The sequence below is a fragment of the Lepidochelys kempii genome, chromosome 2 (assembly GCF_965140265.1).
Source record: "Lepidochelys kempii isolate rLepKem1 chromosome 2, rLepKem1.hap2, whole genome shotgun sequence".
NCBI classification, from domain to species: Eukaryota; Metazoa; Chordata; order Testudines; family Cheloniidae; genus Lepidochelys; species Lepidochelys kempii.
The window spans coordinates 205,592,356-205,604,632 of record NC_133257.1 but is presented as its reverse complement, the minus strand read 5'-3'; the positions used below and the strand labels follow the sequence as shown (position 1 = coordinate 205,604,632).

Here is a 12,277-nt window from a genome sequence, read left to right as displayed (position 1 = left end):
GGAATGACTCATAAGTCTCCAAGTCTGAGTGTAATTGGATGCAGCATCAGAGCCTTTAAAAAAAAAAAAAAAAAACATGCTACCAACTAGAAGTGATCTTTCCTTTGAAATTTGTTGTGGCATGAGGCCATAAAGCTGTCACCCTGCCTGTATTTCTTCAGTCTCGCTGGATACCGTTGCTGGGGGAGTGGGGGAGGGGGAGTTTTGTTCAGTACATGAATTCCAACTTTTGTTTCAGGCACACGTCTGCCTTAAGAAATAGCACAAAGCAGGCTGTTACTTATTCAGATGCAGAAGCTCCTTCCATCACACAAGACGGCCCATTCAAGTCACATGCCAGAGGTCTCCGCAGAATGGGCTGCAGCTGCTTCAAATCTGCTGTCTAACATTAGAAGCAGTTGGACAAACCTGAGTACAGTAAGCCTCCCAGCCTCAGAGGAAGACAGGAAAAAGATCTGGGATCCAAGCACTATGTTCTCTGAGGAGCTGTGGCTTGAAAATGAGAAAAATTGTGCTGTTGTTCACAAGTCTAAGCGAGGAAGGAAACGTCAAGAGCTGCTGGCAGTGGCATTGGGGGTTAAGGCGGGAGTAAAGGGGGCAATATTATGGCAACCTCTGAAACTCTTTGCCTATTCACAGATCACCTCTTTGGTCAGAAGAGCAGCTTTAACTCAAAACGACAACCATTGCAACTATGAAAAAGCACACAATTTTAAGGTAAGAACAGCTTTGGGATGCTTCTGGTTTAAAGGTTGATTGATTTTTCCTGTGTAAAGTTTTGCACTGTGATTATATATTTCCATATAACTCTTTATGCCACATCCAAGAGGAGTATTTCAGAAAGTAGTTTTCTTCCTGTGTTAAAATCCATTGATTGTGTAATTCTTAACACATGTCGACAGGGCTATTTAATATGGATAACAATCTCTCTCAGAGCACAAGCAAAGTCAAGACCCTGCTGGATCCTGCCAAATGACAGATTTATATTTGAGCTCCTTAGACCCAGATGTGTTTTATTTGTTTCTTGGAAATGTTACTTCAGATTGATCACCTTAATCTTAAAATGTGTCAGTTTTGATAATAAAAATATGACTTCTGAAAATCTACATTTTTATAGTGTGGTGTTAGTGCCGTTTTAACAATACACATTTGTGCTCTTTCTGTTTGCACTAAGTCATGAAAGCCCAGTACCTACTAACAATAAAACAAAGTGCTGTGGTGGTATTGTCTGATATCTTTTATTCTTGCGAAGGAAATGCTCCTTGAGTCCCACTGAGCTATTGGATATAGGCTTGTGCTTGCTTGTCAGACTAAAATGAATAGCTATACAAACTCAAGGATGCTTAAACAGATTGTCTTGTTGCTAGCTTATAGATACAAAATCAGATTCTTTTTTCAATCACAGCATCTGGAATGCTGTGTGCGCTGGGGAAGTGACTCAGCCTTAGAAACTAGACTTCCAGTCATCTTGCTCTAACATCTTTTGCCAGAAGGACTGAGTTAGTTCCAGAGTGTGCCAATCCCCAGTTATCATGGTTAGAGCTGTCAAAAAGTGGTTTGATGGTAATTGGGGGTGGATACAAAGTGACTGAGAGGAATGAAAAGGAGATAAACAAGAGATGAGAGATGTGCATTATACTCCCTTAATTCCTCTATTTTCTTAGTGCTCCCTGGAGATGATAATCTAGGTCATTGTCAGAATAATTTGATTCATTATCAGAAATAGTATTTTATCATGCTGACTTCTGGCCTTTAAATAAAAGGGAAATTAACGTTCATTAAAATTATTTAGCAAGTATGCTTTTCTCTTTGTTCCTCTGTTATGCTTTTCCCTTAAGACATTCAGTGTCTGTGCTGTGGTTGGAATTTATCAATAATTCAGTATTCATGAGTAAAACTTTACCTTCAACATTTTATGCTCCTTGCCATTCCTCCTCCTTAACCCAGCACCCACATAAAAGTTAATATTTTTCTCACTGCTAAATACTGAAAGAAATAGGAGAAATATTCTGTACTTTTTTCTTGATTAAAGAATCTTTTATGCTTTCTGGTTTTAGCCTCATTATCATTTAAATATGAAAACTGTTTTAGGTTAACTAGAAAATATTTTCTCATGACTGGGACTTTTTTCCACTTTGACCTATACATTCCTTCCTTTCCTCTTCAAAATTCCCCTTGTTTTGGCTTTGATTTATAACTGGAAATGTGCCCAGCAACATTGGATTTGCACAGTTGAGCTGTTATACACCCTTTATTACTTTCTTTTTGAAAAGAGTCATAGTTTAGCTGAAAGAAAAGGAGTACTTGTGGCACCTTAGAGACCAACAAATTTATTTGAGCATAAGCTCACTTCATCGGATGCAGCTCACGAAAGCTTATGAGTCCATGCTGTTCTGCTCGATAATGATCCAAAGCAGAACAGACCGACATATTCATTTTCATCATCTGAGTCAGATGCCGGCAGCAGAAGGTTGATTTTCTTTTTTGGTGGTTCAGGTTCTGTAGTTTCCACATCTGAGTGTTGCTATTTTAAGACTTTTGAAAGCATGCTCCACACCTCGTCCCTCTCAGATTTTGGACGGCACTTCAGATTCTTAAACCTTGAGTTGAGTGCTGTAGATTTTTAGAAATCTCACATTGGTACCTTCTTTGCGTTTCATCAAATCTGCTGTGAAAGTGTTCTTAAAACATACATGTGCTGGGTCATCATCCAAGACTGCTATAACATGAAATATATGGCAGAATGCGGGTAAAACAGAACAGGAGACAATTCTTCCCCAAGGAGTTCAGTCACAAATTTAATTAATGCATTATTTTTTTAAAGAGCATCATCAGCATGGAAGCATGTGCTCTGGAATGGTGGCTGAAGCATGAAGGGGCATACGAGTGTTTAGCATATCTGGCACGTAAATACCTTGCAACACCAGGTACAAGAGCCATGTGAACATACTGTTCTCACTTTCAGGTGAGATCGTAAATAAGAAGCAGGCAGCAGTATCTTCCATAAATGTAAAAAAACTTGTTTATCTTAGCGATTGGCTGAACAAGAAGTAGGACTTAGTGGACTTGTAGGCGCTAAAGTTTTACATTGTTTTGTTTTTGAGTATAGTTATGTAACAAAAATAATCTACATTTGTAAACTACACTTTCATGATAAAGAGATTGCACTACGTACTTTTATGAGGTGACTTGAAAAATACAATTTCTTTTGTTAAAAATTTTTACAGTGCAAATATTTGTAATCAAAAATAATAATATAAAGTGAGCACTGTACACTTTGTATTGTGTTGTAATAGAAATCAATATATTTGAAAATGTAGAAAACATCCAAAAATATTTAATAAATTTCAACTGGTATTCTATTGTATAACAATGTGAATAATCGGGATTAATTTTTTTGAGTTAATCCTGTGAATTAACTGCAATTAATCGAAAGCCCTACAAAATATGAATTTTAAGAAAGAAACATTTTAAAAATAAAATGTAACCTAGAAAGTTAGGTCACTCTGAAGTATTATATTTACATAACACAAATATTACTCACCACTCAAAAATCTACAGTCTTCTATAGGATGATTCTAAAATGCATATAGTAGCTAAAAAAAATCATGAACAATGTGCTAATAGTGGAATATTTAGATTAAACAGTCACCCACTTTAAGTTTTAAATCTATTGACATGTTCATAAAAAAGTTAAGTAGTGCAAAAGAAAGAAAATTGTTGGAGGGTTTTTGAAGCTTAAGTCCTAGTTGTCATAGACATATACACAATACTAATATGGTACTGTGGAACATAAGTAAAATCTAATGGGCTATTTCATAGGGTTGCAAAGAGGTGTTTTGCCCTTTTTTGTTTTACTGAACACTTAAAATGTGTTGTACTATATATTTTGCTGTATATGGACAGGGATTTCATGACAGAGTCCATCAGAATGTTTGGCATGCGTTAGTGTCAATAAATGTACACTAAAAAAAATTTTTACCTTGGCAAATTTGAACCTCTTGGGATGATTAGTCTTTTTTTTAAAAAGGCTACGTATTTGGTACAACTGATTGGAAACATTGTGTAACAAAGTAGAACTGGCGGAAAGGGGAAAAGCACAAAAAAGAGATGGGTACAAAATTCAGAGTCAGATCTAGACTGCCTTGTGCCCTTTTAAAAAGGCAAAGTTCAACGTGTGCACGCCAAATAATTAACTAAAGGGATCTAGGATGTGTTTTGCATGTTTAATACCCATTTTGAATTTTAAATCGCTATATGGGGGGGGTTGGTATAAAAGTTACAGCCTCTCGGGCACTTTGTATTTGAATAATATTGTGAGGAAGGTCATTCCAGATGCTAGTGGAGATATGTGTATGTATAGTGGTGGAGGGAGTAGAAAAGAGCAAAACCAGACTTTGTCTTTGCCCCACCAAAGTAACTGCACGCCCTAAACCTCAGGAGCAAAGGGATGACTTCTTCTTAGTGGCCTTGGAGAGGCACAATTGACCCTGCACAGGCTGGGGAAAATTTAGAACCAAGACCCTGCCCTCCTACCCATAGGCCAGCAAAACTGACCTGCTGTGTGGGGCACGCTGCACTATGCAAAAGGATGGTTTAGCATGCACAGCCCTTCCTTTGCTCCCTGCAGCTCCTCAAGGGATCGCAGGCACAATCTCTTCCAGAACTTGCCCTGGAGCAGTACAGCTTTGTAATGCCACAGTGTGGAGCAGTGTAAAAAGCAGACCATCTAGCCCTGTGTTAGGGCAAATTGTTGAAGTCCTTCCCATGACCATTCTTTTTGGTCCTAAATTATGACAACAAACGTTCTATATATATATATATTTTTTTTTATACAGTTTACATTGTATCACACTAGTGTTCGGAAACTGAAATTAAAAAGGAGTAGATTCATTAGCTGGCACATCTAGGAGTGGACAGGACTTATAAATCCGTAAAGAAAGTAAGTCCTTGGGGCCAGGTCTTGATTGACAAAAAGATGCTTTCTTCAGTTGTATTAGCTCATTCGAATTAGTTTAATGTAACTGGAAAGTTCCCTTAGCTCTCATTAAGGTCCTGATCCTGCAAATACTCATACAAGTGGTTAACTTCACTACCTTGAGTCGTCCCATTAACTTCAACAGCATTACTCATGGTAGTAAAGTTAAACAGGTACGTAAATATTTGCAGAATCGAAGCCTAAGGGCATGGCTACACTGGAGCTGAAGGTGTAACTTCCAGTTTGGGTAGACATACGGATGCTAGTTTTGACAAGCTAGCATGTTAAAAATTGAAGTGTCTCTGCAGCGGCATGAATGGCAGGAGTGAATCCTACCCTGAAACCTGGGTACTTATTTAAGCAACTAGCCTATCTTGCTGCCCATACCACCATGGCCCCGCTGCTATATTTAGCATGTTACCTCGATCAAAGCTGGTGCACATGTCTACGCAAGCTGGAAATTACACCTCCAGCTTCACTGTAGACATACTCTAGAGACACAGGCTAGCACCTTTTAGAACGTTCCCGCTCCTTGTGATATAGACTCAGGAGGGAGTTAATTCAATTGAATTAACATAACTGAAGAAAACATACTTTTTGTCCATTGAGACATGGCCTGAGCTAGTCAAGTCGCAGCAAATGGGGAATCGCATATATTCTAGAGTTACCTTTTACAAAACAGGATCTCACTTTTTATAACAGAAATTAACATAGGACCAGATTTTGCCCTCACTTACTTTTATTACTACACAGTCTTCTGCATTTCCCATTACCACAGATTTCAAGTGGTGTCGTGCCGGATTCTATATTGATAGTAATGTTTGTTGAACCTCATGCCAGCACAGAGTCCCAGGAACATCAATGGGGACCAAAGGAGATGCCTTGGGACATCAGCATGCAGTTTATTGTAGGATCAGGGCCCAGTGCAGGACAGAATTTGGCCCATTATTATTGTAGAACCTTAGAAGTGATCTCAGTTTTCATTGCAACATATAAAATTTAGAGACGCAGTGAGGGTTTTAATTATGGCATGTACACTCAGTGTTTTTTTTTTTCATATGTCTGTTGTTTTTCTTAAAATTACACCTTTGTGAGAAGTGGAATTTTCATTGTCCCAAAACAAAACTGGTAACGGATTCAATTCTGTTCCCACTGAAGCCATTGATTTCAAAGGGATTCAGTTGAGGCCCCAGAGCTGAGGTAAAGTGTTCCTGCTTTTCAACTGAAAGTCTGAAAAATCTCTTCTTCTCTTTTGATACAAAAGAAAAAAAGCTTCAAAACCAGGTTAGGTAACCAAAAAATTGTCTGAAAGCAGCTCTGCATATTTCATATGAAGAGCACACGTGTCAGCCCAAGGCAGTTCTTGATTTGCTGCTGTAGCATTGTTTTTACTGGATTCACTCTGTGGCTTTGGTGAAATCACTTAACTTATCTGCCTTAGTTTCCTCATCTGTGAAATAGAGATAATACCTACCTCACAGTGGTATCACAACTATTAATGACTGTGTAAAGCATTGTACACCTGCAGATTCTCAGAGGAAGATGGAAGGGACATTAAAGAGACCATATGGAAGCAATGGTAGTTGAGAGATGTAAGTAAAGGAAACAGAGAGGAGCATCACTAATGAAGACAAAATGTAATGTGTGTAAGAGAGAGAGGATTAATATGAAGAAGAAACTACTTTTCCATGAAAGAATGGGAGAGAGAGAATAATACAAAGAAAGGAAATATAAATACAGAAAATGAAAGGAGATGGCCTGGAGATAGAGTGAGTCAGACAGTGGGAGGAGGGAAACGAAGAAACTAAAGAAGGGAATAAGCAGGAAAACACATTTTAGACTAATAAATTTTGTTGAACTATCTCACAGACAACTCAGATCTCTGGACAGTAAGTTTGGAGCAAAGGGATGGCATTTTGAGAACTTACGCAATATTAATATTATTGAGTCCCCTGCATTCTATAGCTAAATAGTGGTGGGAAAAGACAAGAAAAAAGTTTACCAGAATGTACATCAGACCCCTTCATTATTGGGGTGAATATTGACCCCAAAACCTCAGGTCATATTGAGAATTGTCCCTTGCTGTTTCTTTTGAAAGATTGGCAGTATGCAAGGACACCAGCACAAGCAGTTCAACGCTATTCTTTATACACAAACGAGTCTCCGTGACAGTCCAAAAATTTGAAAGGGTGCGGGGGGACTCAAAAAGTTATCTTGATGATTCTTCAAAAAGCCTATGCCCGGTTCAGTAGGTAGTGGTGTGATCATACGGACACGGGTACAAGACTAAAAATATAATCCTATCTCCTATCTATGACTGCCTCGGAACCCTTGCACAGTATAAAATAACTCCAGGATCAGTTCGGCAGTCATTTCTCAGGCAAAACTCTCATTTACTGTGACCAAAGTCTTACTTTCAGCATCAGCCTTAAGAGTCCATCTGAGCTGAAGTGTTGTTTTTAAGAATACAGAGCCTTATTTTTTATGAACATTGAAAGTAATGGTCAGCCAAACTTCAGAGACAGTTCAGATATGTATCTTAAGTTACATTAATGCTTATCCAAACTTCTTGAAATTTCATCTAGAAAATCTCAAAAGATCACACTTTTGACTTGTGAGATAACAGTATTTCTCTGTTTCAGCTCAACCAGAAATGCTGCAAAACCAGCCTTTCTCATGGTATTTCATTTTGGTACATGTAATTTCAGCCAAAATATGGAGATGTGAAAGTAACATTAAATAAATAAATTTAACTGAAATTTTGGGGCCTCAAAATCAATGGTAGATGAGGGTGCTCAGCAACTCTCAAGTTTGGGTCTTCGGTGAAAATAATAATGACCATTTCCCATTGTGCAAGAAAAGACAAAGATATAATCAGCTACCAACTTCTAAATACTCTACAGTGTGATCAGTTAAATGATACCTTTATGTGAAGTGAACAAGCAGGCCTTTAATATCCTAGAAACTGTGGTGTAGTCTAACCAGGATGTAAAACTGTGCAGTTTTAATAATACCGAACAACCTTTTACAATTATCTTTCATAAAAGATTAGCTTTTGTAACACTTTGTGAAGCAAGAGATACTGAGAATCTAAAGATTAGCGATATCCCTCAAATAGACAATTTCGCATTTGTAGTTAAATGTAGCTCACGAAAGGTTATGCTCAAATAAATTTGTTAGTCTCTAAGGTGCCACAAGTACTCCTTTTCTTTTTGCAGATACTGACTAACACGGCTGCTACTCTGAAACCACAAAAATTGCATAGTTACACATCTAAAATTGGTAGCATTGCAGTCATAGATAACTGTCTGCAATTTTGTATCCACAACATTATGTTGGAGGCCACATTTTAAAATGTAAGCCTAAAACTCCAATGGCAATGTTCTCAGTTGATGTAAGTCAGTGTCAATGAAGCTATGCTATTTGCACCGGCTGGTGATCTAGCTTTAAATGAATGTTAACTGATCCCTGTAAGACAACCTCTGAATGGAGCAAGAAGTGATAGAAACACATATATATCAGCAAGGCTTACCACCAATAAGTGTTTCCCATTAGTATATGTTGTAGTGAGAGCTAATACATTTCAGAAGTATAATTTGAGTTGGTCAAATGTACCTGTTTAAACATTTTAATACCAAAAGAGATGAAAAAATTAGCATTACTTTAAGCTAAATAGCAACTGCTTTACAGCTGCAATTAGTTACATAATTATTGACTACATGGATAAGTAGGAGTAATTTGTTGTCAAGCTGTGCTAAGTGAAAATGTAGTTTTTAATCATCAAACTAGAAAGATAGTAAGATATTTAAAAATACTTCATTTTGCCAAGGAATAGCAATGTTATCAGTTAATACACACTCATTTCAGAAAAAAGTAAAGTGAAACAGGAAAATGGGAAAAAAGCGTTAGTTTGGTTTATTAATTAATACATGTTTTCCAAGACAAATAGATGGAAATATTTAAGTATGTTTGTAGCTGTTACCACTGAACTTGAGAGCAAATGGTGCAATACCATTGAAGCCTTTAGTTACACAAGGGATTAATTTGGCCAAGACAGTTAGTAAGTAAAATCTATAACGTATGTTGTATTTTTGTTCAATTTTGTTTGGTATTATTTTCAGACAGATAGCTCTGATTTCATAATATGACAAATCGTTGAATTGCAGGAGCTGTGATTTCTTGATGCAATGCAATAATGCTGTGAGTGGTGCTGTAGACATAGCAGGGCCATGATATTAGCAAGCTGTATGCTTGATTGAAAATTGTATATCGTTTATTTGGAAAAGGGCAATAACTGCACTTTCCCCAACTAAATATACTTGATGAAAATTTAAAATAATAAACTTTTTCCCCAGCCAGTAGTGACCTTTCAACAAAGTACCCAGGGGATTAAAAAAAAAGAAAGGAAAGGGTTAGTCAACAGAGAGGAAGCATTAGCAGCCTCAGTGTGCACAATGTATTTTGTTAAATAAAGTCTCTAGGCAGATCTAGCCCATTTACACAGGACTATACTCGACTATTTACTGTGCTGTTCAATGAAAATTAAGTGCATGCTGTATCATGCAAAGGGCTCTAAAGATGCCAGTGTTAATTTTGCACTATATAGCCATATTTTAAATAACAAAAAGATCACCGTTATAGGTTCTTTAAAATGCAGTTGTTGAAGCAAGTGTTTTGTGCAAAAGGCAGCTGAGGAAACTGTGTTCTGTCTGTTCTTTTCATGCCATTTTACCCTTCTTGTACTGATATGGGGATTGTAGTAAAATGAGACTGACTGTGACTTTATTGAATAAGGATCTATTTATTTTTTTTGTTTTGTCTGTGTGAGATCAGTTTAGTTATTTAGGTGGTTTGGTCAAAGGAGTAGTTTGCCTATGTCTGTAATTGATTCTGCCGTGCAAAAGCAGATGATTGCCCAACTTTTGCCTAGAATGTCTACACAAATTATTCCTTTTGATTCCTTTGGCTTTTGTTTAATGATTCTTTTTTTTTAAATGGTGCAAATGCCCACATGATGGAGCCATGCCATAATCCTACTGTACTAACACCTATGGGATATTCAAAATATTAGAACTTTGAATCTGCATGGGGGGAGAGGGGGCAAAGTTTGCCCTCAGTACCCTAGTCCAGTCCCCCTGAAATCAATAATAATTGTGCAAGTGTATTGGAAAGCAGAATTTGGCCACAGCATGAGAGCAGAGATTTTCTTCCACTGAATTTTATCTCCCTCTCTTTCCAATAGTCTGTTGCAGAGTGTGTGACTCTCGGAAGCTTTCTGATTTTATTTTAGCTAGTTCAGTAAAAGGAATGACTACGACTGCTTGGATTATTTGTTTTATTTTTGTCCATTTTGATAGTGGACTAAACCCAGTTACCACTTCTGTATCTGCACTGAACTAAATGTAGATGACACAAAAGAAACACATCAACTAGCAAAAAAGAAAAAAAAAGTTTTAAAAATAATTTGTTTCTATGTCATACAGTATCCAGTTCTGCATTATGATAGGCCTATTGTGAGATAAGAGAACATAAAGATCAAAGCACATTTATTTTCCGAGGATTTATTTCATACAGACTTTGGAAAGAAGTGTATACTGTATGCTGAAGACTTACTCCTACTGAATCCTTTGTCGTTTATCTCTTTTACTTGTTCCATCTGTCAGACCATCTGCCTCCTGATGACCCCATTTTTTTTATTGTATTACAGGTCTACACATTCCGAGGTCCACACTGGTGTGAATATTGTGCCAATTTCATGTGGGGGCTCATTGCTCAGGGAGTCAGGTGTTCAGGTAGCTTTATGCATTTAATTTATCTTGGTTCTTTCTTCTGAAAAATAAAAGTGTAAGATCTGGGAGGGAGGAATGGGGGACAATTTCATAAAATGTAACAAGAAATTGCTATCTAATTAGTCCAAAGGCTGAATTTGCTGTAGTTTAGCCCTTTCCAAGAAGTGCTGAGCACTAGGCACACATTTTAACAATAACAGTAAGGAATGGGAGTTGTACAGAAATCAGGATCCAGTCCCAGTATTAGCAAGGGAGAATAATGGGGAAGACGGAGGGAGATCTTTCTACTTTTCATATCTGAAGAACAGAGAAATTAGCAGCACCAGTTTTTTGTTTTGTTTTTTTAACTTATCCTGTTTGTTTCCGGACTCCTGTAGAGCCTTACAAGAATATGTAAACATATTGGAAAGAAGATGGTGCTATATTTTCCCTTGGAAAACTTGATCCTTTTTTTCCCTAAACAAAGGACTTAGAAATATTGTCCTGTTTATTTTTCCTGCTTAGTTGGCTTAGAAGTAGAGGCATCTCTCTATGGACATCTTTATAACAGTACGTTGGCAATGTGTAGGCCCCAGTATTTTGGTTTAGGTTTTTCATCAGCATCTTGTAAATCATCTTCCTTATGGTAGTGCCAGGTTTTGTTTTATATGTTTTTACATCTTCAGAAACAAGATCTGAAGATGGCACAAAGCCAGCCTGCAGCTAGACTTCATAATTCATCCTTTTGCCACTCACTGTTGAAAAATGTCCTTCTCTGGGAAAAGACGATCACCTTTGACCAATAAAAATACCATATGTTGCTACAAACCTCAAAATATCCTACCTCATAGAAAAGAAAAAATGTTACCCTCCTTTCCAAAAGAATTAATTTCCTGGTTTTTCTTTTTCTTTGTTAACCTTTTAATAGATTTTTTATTTTATTTTTTTTTCATTTCTTTGCTACATTGCTACAATAAACCAAGAACCATTATTCCATGATTTTGTTTGTTGCAGGAATGGACTTTTTTTTTTTTGATACATCACATGCAAATTTTGGTAACTAAATTCTGCTAACCGAAATTCTCCTTCCACTTTCAGCTGAAGATAGTGCTCCCTCTCAAATCCTGTCCTAAGCTTATGAGTGTTACTGTGCACTGATTAACAGCAGCGACTTGCAACCCCACATCAGACTGAATCTGAGGGGTGGGTGAAGTGACGCCACATAAATTTTGTATAGCAATTTGAGGGTCGTTTAAGATAAAAGTTGATTTATAAATTTAAAGTATTGATATGTGCATGGCCCACTTATTATTGTACTTTACTACTTCATCTTCTCTAGCTACAGATGGGTCAGAGGCAAGACAAAGAGTATAAAAATGAAATTAAAAAAAGGAAAATTAATAACCATTTACTGATCCGGCTATTTAATCCTCAGTGTAAATTGGTAAAAATTGACCATGTGGATCTAATGAATATTGTTGGATTTGTTCCCCCAACTTAAAATATCTAACCTATGAAAAGGCTTACTTAT

The 12,277-nt window shown here is 37.0% G+C and overlaps 1 protein-coding gene across 5 annotated transcripts in view; it reads left to right on the top strand.

Annotated features, from left to right (window-relative positions):
* The window catches only part of CHN2 (chimerin 2), a 206,746-nt gene that overhangs the window by 164,813 nt on the left and 29,656 nt on the right, over window positions 1-12,277 (top strand). For 3 of the 5 annotated variants that reach the window (XM_073333599.1, XM_073333600.1, XM_073333597.1), the window contains 2 exons: window positions 640-717; window positions 10,686-10,770. In XM_073333599.1, the coding sequence (XP_073189700.1) occupies window positions 640-717; window positions 10,686-10,770 (163 nt within the window). Of the gene's footprint in view, window positions 1-157; window positions 718-10,685; window positions 10,771-12,277 lie in introns of those variants that run through there. The other 2 variants (XM_073333601.1, XM_073333598.1) reach the window with 2 other exon arrangements.